The sequence below is a fragment of the Narcine bancroftii genome, chromosome 4, assembly GCF_036971445.1.
Source record: "Narcine bancroftii isolate sNarBan1 chromosome 4, sNarBan1.hap1, whole genome shotgun sequence".
Classification (NCBI taxonomy): Eukaryota; Metazoa; Chordata; class Chondrichthyes; order Torpediniformes; family Narcinidae; genus Narcine; species Narcine bancroftii.
Window position 1 is genome coordinate 96,277,861 of NC_091472.1, and position 15,133 is coordinate 96,292,993.

Consider the following 15,133-nt stretch of genomic DNA (forward strand, 5'->3'; position numbering starts at 1 on the left):
GCCTGCCCATGGGCTCGCCGGTACAGGCGCCGCCGACCCTAAACTCCGATCCGATCAGAAAGGGGCCATTACAAGCGCGGGTGGAAGGATCGCCACAAGTCGTGCTCCCAGTCACCACGTATGTGCAGAATTCCCGACCACTCCAGAGCCAGGAAAAGCAGCCACCTCTACCATCACTCACCTTGCAGCAGTTTCCCCAGTACCACGGAGACCTGATGCTACCGCTGGGATCCCCCCTAAGCCCGCTGCAAACGTCCCAAAGCCAATAGACTCAGCCAACAGCCCCAAGCACTCAGGTGACTCCTCCAGCTGACACAAGCCCCACAGAGGCTCTACCAGCAGCTCCCAGTACCTCAGGGTCTGGCCTTGCTATAACTAGACCCAGGGACCACGTGGAGACCGGGAATGACCCCTGGGGTGCCTCCACATTACCTAAGGGACCAGAGACTGTGGCTTAGCTATGTGCTGCGACCAGACAGGCTGGAGCTCGAGTTCGACCCTAGAAATCCCGGAGCCGGCACACACTTCGGCTGCTGGCAGAGATGCTTTCTGAATTACGTGGAGGGTGCTGAGGCATTGGATTAATGCTGCTGTTAGTGCAGCTGGGAGACCACCCTTACTCCCTTATTCAGGATGCCAGGTCCTACCTGTGATAGTACAGACCTATCACCAATGTATATAGTTACAGTATCTAGAGTGTAATGACTGTGCTTACAGCGATTGGCTGAGAGCTTAGCCACGCCTACTGTCTGGGCCTTAAAGGGTTGTGTCCCTAGCCAGGTCGGATCATTCCGGACTGGTCAGCCACCTGTGAAGAGCTCCTGTCTTTTGCCTTAGTTTGGATCAACAAGTCTTTGGTTCTTTCGACAAGCTCTACACTACCAAGTGGCAATGAGCATTTTATAGAGGCATTACAGTAAGGGGCATAGCGAACTCCACTCCCGGTTGTTGGACTCTGGCTTTAACTTACTCTTAATTTAGTCTAAGTGTAGTCTGAGTCCAGCGCGTTCTTTGAATGAAGTGATAGGAGAAGGTATTCGGTTCAACAGTCAATTTATTACACCACACAGCACAGCACAGCACAAGAATAAAACTTAACAGAGCTCTGGGTCACTCATTAGTTCATAGGTCACTTGCACAGTGAGCTACTCCCCAAGACTGACCCCTATTGTCCAGTTGGTTCAGTTTATATAGGTCAACCTTATCATACAGAACAAAAGTTGGCTTCCTTTGCTAGATTTCATTATCATACAGAACAAAAGTTGTCTTCCTTTGCTAGATCTTTTTGCATAAGGGTTATCACAAGTCATCTCCTGTTTTGCAGATATCTGGGGTGTAGCACTCCCATGTTAATCCTCCTGGCCAGACTATCCCATTGTGTTGATCAGAAATTAATTCATCCCCAGATATCTCTAATCACCATTCTGTTCTTGTCCTGCCAATTTCTGCTGTTCTCTTTAACACCTCCTCCTGCCTTAATCTTCCTCCTAGACTGGTTTTCCATTCCCTTTGATTCTTGCGGGCCATTCTTTGTTCTGATCTGGCCTGTGTCTCCTGTGCTACTTCCCACCTCCTTCAGTTGAGCATTCCTCCTAAATCGTTTTATGCATATCCTCTCCCTGTATCTTGGGAGCAGCCAATTTTGTTCAGCCAACTTTGCTCCATGCTGTGACAGCCACTTAGCCACATTCCTCTTTCCCTGACTCATGCAGTACAAATGAACTTATTGATTAATCATTTATTTCTTACTGTTTTAACCCCTAGATTCCATGCAGTAAATATACACTTATTAATTTATCATTTATTTCATACTGTTTTAACCCCTAGATTCCAACAGTCCCCCTTTTGGTCTCATGAAAATGAGACCAATCACCAGTTAATTTATTAGATAGTAAAGAGCCCTTATTGAATTTAACATCATATACTTGTCCATTATGCACACACTTACGTCCTGTGTGAGCCCCCACACAGTGTTCAGGAAAGTTAGTCCAATCAGTAAAGTACTGTTCTTTTTCGTTGTGCGACCCCCAGGCCGAGTGCACACACTTTGTACAGTGGTTTTCTACCCCAGCCCCTTCAAGGGCTCGGAATACCAGTACCCATAGTCCCCACATAGTATTCATCCCAGCTTTTTTCGTTGTTTTGATGCCAATAACTTGATTATGCCGTCAACCACTGATACACAGTCACTGTAGTCCAATAGTCTCTTTAAAAAAAGGACTTTAAGTGTTCTTAGTCCGTGGTTGCTTCACAGGTTCTCAGTCACCTCCGTTCGAATCTGTTCCAGTGTCCGTGTCGGTGGGTCCGTTGCTGCACACTGACTCCAATGATACCACGTCTCGCCTTTTCCTTGTAGTCGAACCGCGTGGGACGTCCTCTCCACCACTCTGTAGGGTCCTGTCCACCTGGGCTCCGACCACTTTCTCTTGATGACCTTTAGCAGAATCCACTCCGCGACTGAAGGTATCGGTGTTTCCCCTTCTCTGTTGGGACTTGTGACCTGTTGTGAAAAATCTGACACCAGAGCCGTTAGTTTATCATAATACAGCTTGCATCCCATTGAACTTACCCCATTCTTCGTAGTCTGACTTCTGGCTCCCGGTCCCGGGAACTGGTGCCCCGTTCGTAGTTCATATGGAGTGAATCCTGTCACAGAACTTACCGAACTCCTTATTGACATTAATGCCAGAGGCAACGCATCCACCCAATTTAGTTTGGTCCGTGCCTGTACTTTCCTGATCTTACTTTTTATTGTTTGGTTCATCCTCTCCACTATTTTCTGCCATGTTAATGCCTTCATGGGTAAACGTAACATTTGGAGCATTCAGGATCTTTTCTAGTCTCGTCTGCCTTAACGAAGTCATTGTAAATGCTGTGGAGCTCACAAATGCTACAATACTATGTGTTGTTAATACTGTCAGGCCATGTCCCATTACTATGTGTGCCACCTTTTGTAGAATCTTTGCTACTCCTGCTGCATGTCTTGTACATGGTGGGTGTCTGTCTTCCGTTGGGTCTAGTGTGATACTCCCATACATGAGCACACATCTTCCACCCCCTTTTTTTCTGAAAAAGAACACCATCAATTGTGTGTGCTTTTTCAGAAACATCCAAAAAGAAAGGTAGTTATAATTTGGAATCGCCAAATCTGTAGCTGTTGTAAGAGCTTGCTTCAATAGAATAAAACTCATCTCAGCCTGTGCAGTCCAATCCAGTGTAGCTCCCAGATTCCTCATCCCCTGCTCATTCACCAAAGTTCGCAGTGGATGTGTCAATTCACCATACGATGGGATAAACTGCCTACTATAACCTGACAAACCCAAAAACAAAAGCATCTCCTTTACTGTCTTTGGTTTTGGATGATGTAGTATTGCATCTGCCAAATAAGGGTGTAATCTGACAGTTCGAAGGTTATGGGATCAACCTGCTGACAAAAACCCACATCTGCTGGTCCCACTGACCACAGGTTCTCAGGGAGAGAATCTAGCATAGGGGCTGAGTCGGGGTGATCCATCTTCTCTCTACCATGAAATCGTTCAATCTGTCTATGCTCAAGGAGGACTTGATCATATGTAATGGACCAAATTCTGTATGCCTGACCAGATGAGGAGAACTGCACTGTCGGTATTTGGGTGTCAGACCAGTCCCTTAGGGACTTCAAGTTCCGACACATCGGTCCCAAATCTTTTGCCTGATGAGTAGTGCCAATTGCAAGGGTGACATGAGGAATGGCCTCACCTGCCATCTCATACCATTCCAGCTGTTCAGATGTCAGTGCCACCGCAGCGGCCACTCCCTCCTTTCCTACCACTATGTAGTCCGAATTAATTTCCCATTGCCTGCCCTCTACCTCTTCATAAAAGGCATGCTGATACATTTCATCCCCATCCCTATCGTAAAAGAGGGTCATATGGGGAGGGTCCGAGGGAGGGGTATACGGGTGTAACGTCTGGATCCACGGCTTCCATTGATTATAAAGCTTTAGCAGCCCTCCCTTCTGTGGGTCCTCAGGTTGCAGCAGCCCCCAGTAAATGTCAGCCCATTGTCCCTCAGACGCGGATCCTCCAGCTGCCGCCAACAACATCTGAGAACTGGAATGCAGTGTAGTTACTGAACAGTTCATAGAATATCCATTTGGAAAGGTAATCTCTATTCCGCTGGGTCCACAAAGGATCGATGCTCCGCACTTGACCAACAGGTCTCTGCCCAAAAGATTGGTAGGGCACCTGGCTGACAAAATGTATTGATGTGTAAAAGTCTGTCCTGCCACAGAAGTGACTAGTGGTGTAGAAAACGGCAGATTTTCTGGTGTACCCGAGAACCCTATCAGCTGGACGCTAGAGGATGATGTTTTATCTTGAAATTCAGTGCCAGTCAGTGTAGAAAATCTGGCTCCCGTATCCACTAAAAAGGATACTTCCATGTCCATAACTTTAATCTGCAGGAAAGGGTCTGCCAACCTAGCCTGCTCGTGGGTGCTCGGGCTCCGTCACTGTGGGCAATATTGCTCCTCCTCTGTCAGCAAAGGGAATTGTCTCTTTGGAGCTAAAGCCGCATGGGGTGCCTGATGTACCGGGGGTGGCACTGACGATCTCTGGGACTGGACCCAATGCTCATTTTGTGGTGGTCCATATCCCCTTCCCCCAGTGTCCCTAGGATCCCAAGCCAGGGGGCAGTCTCTCTTCCAGTGTCCTGGCTGACCGCATACAAAGCATACGGCTGGCTGCATTCGTGGAGTGTCCCGAGGATCCCAAGCCAGGGGGCAGTCTCTCTTCCAGTGTCCTGGCTGACCGCATACAAAGCATGCGGCTGGCTGCATTCGTGGAGCACCCCGACCTCTCCCTCTTACTCGGAATCCCCCCATTGGACCCCCCATTCTGGCCACATAGGTGGGACCCGGTGCCCAATATGGGGCCGGGTGCCAACTCATATTATTCCCTTGTGGTGGCTGCGTTGGCTGCTGAATCATCTGGTCTGCACCCTTTGAGGAAATCTTTTTTGCCTCGTTTGCCTTTTTTCTAGCCTCTTCCAATTGAAGCTTAAGGAGTTGCACTTGTGCCGACTCCATAGTATGTTTGTCCTCCTTTTGCTTAGCCCTGTAACGTTTCATGTGATGGGTCAAATGTTTTTCCCATTGCTCACTCGAGCAGCCAGGAATATCAGGGTTATTCTCTAATGTCTCCCTAACTACAGCTGGCAGTCCACTCGTTACTGCAGCCCTAAAGAGTGTAGTCTGCAAGGGATCTGTGGCTGGGTGTACTCCTGCCTTATTAGTCCAACTCTCCCTACACTGACTCAAAAAAGTCGAGATCTCCTCATCCTCCTTTATGGAAAAGGTCAGGGACTGCATGACACCGGGGGAAACGGGGAACTTATCTCTCATAGCCCCTCCTATTGCCGTAGCATGGTTGGCAAATGGTTCGGCATCGAGGCAACTAGTGATTCCTGCAACTATTTCTACCTGCTGTATCTCCCACAGCCCAAGCTGTTTACCCAATAATGCTCTCCAATCCCCTATGGCTATCTTATGTCCCATCGTATATTGGCAGAACTTTCCCATCCACGCTCCACCTCCCTCAGTCGGAGGTGGCATTTTATCCACAATACAATTCATGTCAGTGAATGAGAAGGGTTGATACCTATCCCCAATTTGCGGACCCTTATAAATTAGCGGCATCTGTCTATACCTTTCTGGAAGCCGTACTTCCTCCCTGTCCCGCAACGCATATCCCAAAGGGGAACGAGGGTCATCCTGACTCTGTCTTCTATGTGTGATCATGCTTCCCCTGATCGTGACTGGCTGTTCCTCCTCTTCATTCTCCACACTCACACTAGCTAGATCAGTATCCTCGTCCTGCTCTCTCTCCCGTTCCCATCTGACACTCGCGGGGTCATTTCCCTTCCTATTCTCCTCTTGTCCCAGCTCTTTCTCATCTGTACTTCCCAAGCCCCTACTATTTTTCCTTACTGCACATCTATCGTTCTGTACTTCGTGCACCCACTCTTTTGTTTCCTCCACTCTCCCCTGTGCAACTCTCTTCAGTCTCTCCTTCGCCTCATGTAGTTCTGGACCTGTTAACTCAGTGACATTCACTATTCCCTCACTTATCTGCATCGCTGGCATTTGGGGAATAGGATAAGGTGGTGGCAATGTCTCCGGTAACTCTGGATATAACGGGGCTGACGGCTTCACCTCCCCCGTATTCTCCTTAGTGTTCTGGGATCCCTGTTTAATATCATGTTGAAGGTTCGCATCCACAGCCATGCAAGCCAATGTTATAATGTGTAAATCTGCCCTTCTCTGTTCCTTCACTTCGCTCAGTTGTTTAAACCTTCGTTTATTCCACATAGCTCCTTGTCCTTTTGCCTCATGTTCCTGCACCTCCTTGGCTGCTTCCCTCTCTGCTTCTCCTAAGTACCGTACCAGTCGGATTTTTTCAAACCCTAGTGGCACCTTCCCCTGATCCTGCAGCTCTCTCCATATCTGTTCGTACCGTGCCATAGCCTGTACCTCCTCTCCCTTCGGTACTCCTCCCAGTAATTGATCCCTTGTTTTCTCCCACTGTCGGTGTACAGATAGGGGAACCCCTCTGTCTCCCCCGAGCTCTTGCCCTACATCCCTAATTACTCCTTCCATCTCCGTTCTGATCTTTAACTCTTTAGACTTCGTGATTTTGACACCCTGCAATATACTTCGTCCCTTCCCACGTTATTATAACCACTAGATGACCAGCAGCTCCCTGAAAACAGGTGTTCCCCTTCAGGGATGATCAGAGAGAGAGAGCCAGCTGGGGGATTATGTGTCTCGTGGTTGTGTGAAGTGTCTGTTTGTTTTGCGGTTAGCTTGTTAGTTTCCCCCTTTGTGTGAAATGTACATTGTTTGTTTTGCGGTTAGTCTGTGTACACAGGTGCCTCACTGTGTGACTGCCTATCCCCACTGTGTTTCCCTGCTCCGTATTCTAAATACCTTGCCTCTATGCCCTCTCTACCCTGTAAAACAGTACAATCTGTAACCTCTGCTGCCCCTTTTCCAGAAGTACTTAAAACATCGAGAGTAACACAGTGATATACACAGCAACAATACCAGCGTGCATGAAAAAACAGTTAAATGCCGAACACCTTATACAGATACTTATTACTATTATGGTACACGATTCTTAAACAAATACTTATTCCACACTATAGAAACAAATAACTATAACACAATACACCTTATACGGATACTTATTATACACTATAGGAGCAAATAACCATCACCATACCCCTTATAACCTTATACGGATACTTACTATACCCTACTATGGTACATGATTCTTAAGCAAATACTTATTACACACTATAAAAACAAATACCTATAACACAATACACCTTATACGGATACTTATTATACACTATAGGAGCAAATAACCATCACCATACACCTTATACTAATTGGCCAAGTGTCTAAAGCTATCTCTCGAGATCGCTACGAGGGGACTCCAACCCCGTTCTACTAGGAGGACTCCAACCCCCTTTCTACTAGGAGGACTCCAACCCCCTCTTTCTCAACCCTCTTATCCTAGGAGGACTCCAACCCCCTTTCTACTAGGAGGACTCCAACCCCCTCTTTCTCAACCCTCTTATACTAGGAGGACTCCAACCCCCTTTCTACTAGGAGGACTCCAACCCCCTCTTTCTCAACCCTCTTATCCTAGGAGGACTCCAACCCCCTCTTTCTCAACCCTCTTATCCTAGGAGGACTCCAACCCCCTTTCTACTAGGAGGACTCCAACCCCCTCTTTCTCAACCCTCTTATCCTAGGAGGACTCCAACCCCCTCTTTCTCAACCCTCTTATCCTAGGAGGACTCCAACCCCCTTTCTACTAGGAGGACTCCAACCCCCTCTTTCTCAACCCTCTTATACTAGGAGGACTCCAACCCCCTTTCTATTAGGAGGACTCCAACCCCCTTTGTTTTATTCTTGTCTTTAACTAGGTCTTTTGCAGAGTAGTGACAACACACAATTTATCTTTGCCAATAGCAGAACTTCGTTAAAACAGGCGTCTGCTTACCTCCCTTTGTAGGATGGTCACTTGTTGTTATCACCACACCACAATCGACCGGTGTTTCGTATCTTTTTCTTCCGTCACTTCTCCATCTTCATCACGTCGGGGTCACCAAATTGTTGGACTCTGGCTTTAACTTACTCTTAATTTAGTCTAAGTGTAGTCTGAGTCCAGCGCGTTCTTTGAATGAAGTGATAGGAGAAGGTATTCGGTTCAACAGTCAATTTATTACACCACACAGCACAGCACAGCACAAGAATAAAACTTAACAGAGCTCTGGGTCACTCATTAGTTCATAGGTCACTTGCACAGTGAGCTACTCCCCAAGACTGACCCCTATTGTCCAGTTGGTTCAGTTTATATAGGTCAACCTTATCATACAGAACAAAAGTTGGCTTCCTTTGCTAGATTTCATTATCATACAGAACAAAAGTTGTCTTCCTTTGCTAGATCTTTTTGCATAAGGGTTATCACAAGTCATCTCCTGTTTTGCAGATATCTGGGGTGTAGCACTCCCATGTTAATCCTCCTGGCCAGACTATCCCATTGTGTTGATCAGAAATTAATTCATCCCCAGATATCTCTAATCACCATTCTGTTCTTGTCCTGCCAATTTCTGCTGTTCTCTTTAACACCTCCTCCTGCCTTAATCTTCCTCCTAGACTGGTTTTCCATTCCCTTTGATTCTTGCGGGCCATTCTTTGTTCTGATCTGGCCTGTGTCTCCTGTGCTACTTCCCACCTCCTTCAGTTGAGCATTCCTCCTAAATCGTTTTATGCATATCCTCTCCCTGTATCTTGGGAGCAGCCAATTTTGTTCAGCCAACTTTGCTCCATGCTGTGACAGCCACTTAGCCACATTCCTCTTTCCCTGACTCATGCAGTACAAATGAACTTATTGATTAATCATTTATTTCTTACTGTTTTAACCCCTAGATTCCATGCAGTAAATATACACTTATTAATTTATCATTTATTTCATACTGTTTTAACCCCTAGATTCCAACACGGTACAGGCTCATGACCAGGTCACAACAAGTAGGGGAGTCTGCCAGAGACTTTATACTCTCTCTGAAAGACCTGGCGAGAGGCTGCAACTTTAAAGCAGTATCAGCTCAGGAGTATGCCGAGGACCTTATTAAGGACAGAATTGTTGCGGGCATACAGTCCACTGAGATGAGACATCGACTGCTGGATAAAGGAATGGTAGGGCTAGATGCCAGGAAAGAATTGGAGGAGTATTCACAGGACCCTGGGGCTGGGACAAACGTCATACTGCTGGACTCTCTGGCCCCACAAGAAGAAAAGTATGCTGCCTCACAGGAATTCACAGCAGCAGCAGTACACCTTGAGGGTCCCAAGTGCTTTTTCTGTGGACAAAGAAAGCACCCCAGAGCCCTCTGCCGTGTCAGAGAAAATGTCTGTTCCAACTGTGGAAAACGTGAGTATTATGCAAAAGTCTGTAGAACCCCCAAGGCCCATTCTCATGCTAATGAGAGGTGGGAAAGCTCTTCTTTCTCCACAGACACACAGAAGAAGAAGAATGCCATGTGCAGCCGGCCATCTTAGACAAATGCTACAGAGCAGAGGACACAGTCTTCAGGAGATGAAAATATGACGCCGAGTACTAGTGGATGGAAGGACACGCCAGACTTGCTTCCCTATGCATGAATCAGGCGAGTCCACACAATTTATCTGATGCCACTGTGTGCATCAAAATTAATGTGAGGGTAAATTGCTTAATAGATAGTGGAAGCACTGAAAGTTTTATTGACCAGGGGTTAGTCAACCACCTTGCCCTCCCCACACGCCCGAGTGAGCACCGGATCCTGTTAGCAACCAGCAGCCTTGTAGCTGATGTAAAACAGCTTTGCAGGGTTACTCTAGAAATCCAGGGCACAAAATACGAAGGGTTCAAATTGCTAGTGTTAGAAATTAAAGTACCTTTAAAGAAATTGCTCGAGACAAAAATTGAGAACAAAGAACATTTATTACTACAACAATGCAAAGTTGGGTGCTTCCCCTTACCCTGGGAATACACACACATACTGGGGCTCACCCAACTTTTATACAGTCAATTTCAGTATCAGAATGCCCTCCCCCTTACATTCTTCTGCCCCCCCTGGATGGGTTTGGCATAGGTAATCCTTCCTGCCTACGTGCAGTTTCAGTACACTTGGAGGACCAGGGGGTATCCTGTGGGTGCCCCATCATGTCATTGTCCTTATTCACACCTTCCTGATTCTCTGGGCTACAGTCTCTTGATATGCAGAGTTGACTCATTCTATCTAGGGTTGGCTAATTTCATATGTATAAATCTGTGTATGGTTAGCTAATTAGAAATGTATGACTTGGTACTTCTGTCCAGGGCTAGGAGACCCTTATCTGATCCAGACTACCTCAACTTCCTACATTCTATTGTACCTTACCATTCCTTATCTTAGTGCTATGGTCTTGTCACAAAGACTAGAAGATTCTTATGTTAATCGTGCTGACTCTGCTTTCCTGCATCCTAAGCCCCAAGCTTATCCTGTTTGAACTGGTTACAGCCATTTTACTGATGAACTTTAGTTTCTTCCATGTTCATAATTTTAGATCAATTTTCCCATCTCTCACACTAGTACTCCCTCACCTCTGTGCCCTGGTACTATTGGGGTTAGATTTTCAATGCCAGTTAGAAAGCATTACAATAGTGCACAACGGGCCTCACCCCCCCCACTACGCCTTACAAAGAAACAACACTGCAGCATATCTGTCGTGAACATAGAACCCCCTCTGCTGTTCACACACCTGACCCCCAGAATGCACACCAATAGCCACAAAGAGCAGGAGGTACAGCCCGAGGGACAGAGCCTTCATTTGGACAGAGGTCCGCAGGCTACTACAGGAGGGCATCATAGAGCAGAGCACCAGCTCCTGGAGAGCCCAGGTGGTTGTAGTAAAGTCAGGAGAAAAACTGTATAAGGTGTTCTCCACCATAGACTTGAAGGCAGCATACCACCAACTGCCCATTAGAAATAGCGGTCACATTAACATGGCATTTGAGGCAGACGTCAGGCTGCATCAATTTCTGCGACTCCCCTTCGGTGTCACCAATGGAGTGTCCCTGTTTCAGAGAGAAATAGACCAAATAGTAGATGAGTTCCAACTGAAAGCGGTGTTCCCTTACTTAGACAACGTGACAATATGTGGCCACACTCAGGAGAATCATGACACGAATTTAAAATGCTTCTTCCAGGCAGCCGAGGAAAGGAACCTAACATACAACAGGGACAAATGCGTCTTTAGCACCAGGAAGTTGCCAAATGAAGAAATCAGCCCAGACCCAGCCTGTATGCGCCCTCTCCTAGACCTCCCAGTGCCACACATGCTGAAAGCATTAAAAAAGTGTTTGGGACTGTCCACTTACTATGCCCAATGGGTCCCCAACTACACCGACAGGGCCCGCCTGTAATGCGCGTCGAAAGAACCAAAGACTTGTTGATCCAAACCAAGGCTTTTATTAACTAAAAGACTGGAGCATATCACAAGTAGGTCAACCAGTCCAGAATGACCTGGTCTGGCTAGGAACAATTCTTTAAGACCTGCCAGTAGGTGTGGCTACACTCTCAGCTAATCATAGTCATTCTACACTACCATGTGTACATATGCACATTGGTGATAGAAACTGTACTATCACACCGCCCACTTATAAAAGCCTCAGTTTTCCCACTGTGTCCAGCAGCCACCAGAGCATTCAGGGACATTAGGGACCATATCGCTAAAGCTACCATGCGGTCCATAGATGAGTCGATCCCGTTTCAAGTAGAAACAGATGCATCCGATGTGGCTCTAGCAGCCACCCTAAACCAAGATGAATGACTGGTGGCCTTTTTCTCACGAACCCTACAGGGGTCAGAGGTAAGACACTCATCAGTAGAGAAGGAGGCCCTAGCCTTTGTGGAAGCAGTAAGGCAGTGGCGACATTATCTGGAGTGTAAACACTTCACCCTCATCATGGACCAACGGTCTGTGGCTTTTATGTTCAATAACCAGAACAGGGGGAGAATTAAGAATGACAAAATCCTGCGCTGGCGTATAGAATTGTCTACATTTAACTATAACATTCTATACCGCCCCAGGAGACTCAACGAGCCCCGGACATGCTGTCCAGAGGCACTTATGCCATCCTTAACCACATGTCCCATTTGCAGAGCTTGCACAATGAGTTGGGCCACTCGAGGGCCGCTAGACTGTTTCACTTCATTAAAACCCAAAACCTCTCATTTTTGGTAGAGGAATTGAGGTCAGTGAACAAGAGCTGCCCCATCTGTATGGAATGCAAACTGCAATTTTACCGGACAGACAAAGCCACCCTGATAAAAGCTACCAAACCTTTTGAGTGCCTCAGCCTCGATTTTAAAGGTCCGCTCCCATCCAATAATAGAAATGTCTATTTCCTAGATGTAATAGATGAATATTCCCGTTTCCCCTTCGCAATCCTGTGTTCTGATGTATCAGCACCCACTGTTATAAAATGCCTCCAACCCATCTTCAGCATATTTGGGTACCCGAACTACATATACACAGACAGAGGTGCTGCAGTCATGAGCACAGAAGTACAGCAGTACCTGCATGAGAGAGGGATTGCTACCAGCCGCACTACAAGTTACAATCCCAGGGGGAATGGACAAGTTGAAAGGGAAAATGCCACTATCTGGAAAACGGTCCTCTTGACTTTAAAAGCAAAAGACCTACCTGTTACTAGATGGCAAGAAGTGTTGCCAGAAGCCCTACACTCTATACGTTCTTTGTTGTGTACTGCCACCAACATGACCCCACATGACCATATCTTTTCTTTCATAAGGAAAGCCATGACGGGCACAGTGCTGACTAAATGGATGATGACACCGGGACCTGTTCTCCTCTGGAAGCACTGCAGACCCCACAAAGCGGACCCGCTGGTGGATCAAGTGGAGTTGAGGCACGTGAACCCTCAGTATGCCTTCGTCACATTCCCAGATGGAAGAGAAGACTCGGTGGCCACCAGGGATCTTGCGCAGGCCGGATGTGTGAACAACGTGGAGGAAACACTGATGTCTACGGATCAACAAGGAGCGCAGCAGCAGTCACTAGAACAGTCATCCATCGAGTCACCCCAGAGGACTATGCCACCCACCCCGGAAATCAGGACCCTAGGTATGCCCGCCCCACAAATTATCACCACCCTAGACTTGATGGCAGGACCTAATCCCATACAAGAGGATCCCCAGCCCACAAGTCCACATGGCCATCTAGTACTTCCCACTCCCACACCTCCACCAAGAAAGGCCGAAAGGAAGACCGCACTCCCCACCCTTATACCACTACCAAGATCCAGAAGGCCATGGAAGCCACGAAAAAATTTGGACTTATGAACTTACAAACAAGGGAAGGAGGACGGGGGTTGGAGGGGGGGCAGGGGGAATAACAATTTTTTTAAGGTGGGGTGAATGTGGTGATATGTAATTACACCACTAAGTCACCAGGGGTCATCCCGGTGACCTCGTATATAAAGCAGTCCAGAGCTACAGTGTACCCTTCCAGGTTTGTCTTGCAGAGAGACAAGACCTCTTAGTGTACATATTAGTTTATTAAAGCTGTCTTATACTCACATTGCTAGTGTGGTTATTGTCGGTACAGATACCACTAAACATCTGTCCCTTAAAGTATGACCCTTCAAGCACAGGATATCACTCACATCCAAATTATACACAGCAACCACCCTGGGGTCCTGTGTAGTGACCTTCACTGTTGGAGGCATAGTTTTCAAACACTTTAGACTGATCGTCATGGCACAACTCTGTGTCTCCTTGCTACTGGAGTTGGATTTCCAGTGCAAACTTCAGAAAGTCACTCTGTGCTTCGATGGGCTCCTCCCCCTTACCGTCTGCAATGAACAGTTCACAGACAGCCCCCTGCAGGTGACATGTAGTCTCTCAATCCTCAAAGTCAACTCCTCTCTACTCTTTGCCAACCTCACTCCTGATTGCAAGCCAGGAGTAGACGGTACTGTGCAGCTGACAGAGCATTAATTAAGATGGAGGTTCAGCGGTTATTGGGAGAGGACATCATCGGAGCCAGTAATAGCCCTTGTAGAGCCCAGGTGGTCGTGGTGAAGAATGGGGTTATGAATAGGATGGTCATAGACCATCGGGTCTTCTCTATGATTCACCTTAAGTCGGTGTATCACCAGCTCCCGATCCACCCAGAGGACCACCATTATATGGTGTTCAAGGTGAATGGCCGTCTCTACCACTTCCTCTAGGTGGCTTTCAATGTCACAAATGGGGTCTCCGTCTTCCAGCGGGAGATGGACTGCATGATGGACCACTATGATCTACAGGCCGCCTTCCCATATCTAGATAATGCGGCCACAACCTGCAGGATTATGATGCAAACTTCAACAAATTCCTCTGAGCAGCAAAATGCATGAACCTCACTTATAACGAGGATAAATGTGTGTTCCAGACAGCACAGCTAGTCATACACTGCTGCACAGTTGAGAACAGCATTATTGGCCTAGACCCAGACTGCATACATCTGCTGATGGAGCTAACTCTTCCACATACCCTCAAAACTCTGAAGAGATGCCTCAGGTTATTCTCATACTACGCTCAATAGATCCCCAACTATGCGGACAAGATTCGCCTAACTGGTCAAAGCTACCACATTTCCGCTATCAGCAGAAGCCCAAGCAGCCTTCAACAGTATCAGAGATGACATCACATTACAACCACATGCTATAGACAAGTCCACACCATTCCAAGGGGAGAGTGATGCGTTTGACTTTGCCTTGGCTGCCACACTCAACCAAACGGGAAGACTGTCGCCTTTTTCTCATGAACCCTCCAAAGCCCTGAAATTCGCCATTCCTCTGTCGAGAAGGAGGCCCAAGCCATTGTTGAGCCTGTAAACCACTGGAGGCACTATCTTCCAGGGAAACGGTTCACCCTCTTCACTGATCAGCGAGCAGTAGCATTCATGTTTAATAATAAGCAAAGGGGAAAAATCAAGAATGATAAGATCCTCAGGTGGAGAATCGAACTGTTTACTTACCATTATGACATT

At 47.1% G+C, this 15,133-nt stretch overlaps 2 protein-coding genes and 1 long non-coding RNA gene across 3 annotated transcripts; 1 reads left to right on the plus strand and 2 right to left on the minus strand.

Moving 5' to 3' along the window:
- Positions 1–1,036: 1,036 nt before the first annotated feature.
- LOC138760863 (uncharacterized) lies at positions 1,037–8,054 on the minus strand. Its single transcript, XM_069932095.1, has 2 exons — positions 7,273–8,054; positions 1,037–7,211 (listed from the first exon to the last, which is right to left on the minus strand). Exon 2 carries the CDS (start codon positions 6,635–6,637, stop codon positions 4,490–4,492), a length of 2,148 nt encoding a protein of 715 aa, XP_069788196.1. The 5' UTR covers positions 6,638–7,211; positions 7,273–8,054; the 3' UTR covers positions 1,037–4,489.
- On the minus strand, positions 1,037–9,047 carry LOC138760865 (uncharacterized). The gene is made up of 2 exons (XR_011355917.1): positions 8,052–9,047; positions 1,037–2,514 (listed from the first exon to the last, which is right to left on the minus strand). It is a non-coding gene; the product is annotated as an uncharacterized lncRNA (long non-coding RNA).
- Positions 9,048–12,186: 3,139 nt separating this feature from the next.
- On the plus strand, positions 12,187–13,450 carry LOC138760864 (uncharacterized). The gene has a single exon (XM_069932096.1). It carries the CDS (start codon positions 12,187–12,189, stop codon positions 13,438–13,440), a length of 1,254 nt encoding a protein of 417 aa, XP_069788197.1. The 3' UTR covers positions 13,441–13,450.
- The last annotated feature ends 1,683 nt before the right edge of the window (positions 13,451–15,133 follow it).

Excerpts from the sequence above, each read along its gene's own strand:
- LOC138760864 (XM_069932096.1), top strand. The coding sequence starts at position 12,187 with ATGCTGTCCAGAGGCACTTATGCCATCCTTAACCACATGTCCCATTTG.
- LOC138760863 (XM_069932095.1), bottom strand. The coding sequence starts at position 6,637 with ATGGAAGGAGTAATTAGGGATGTAGGGCAAGAGCTCGGGGGAGACAGA.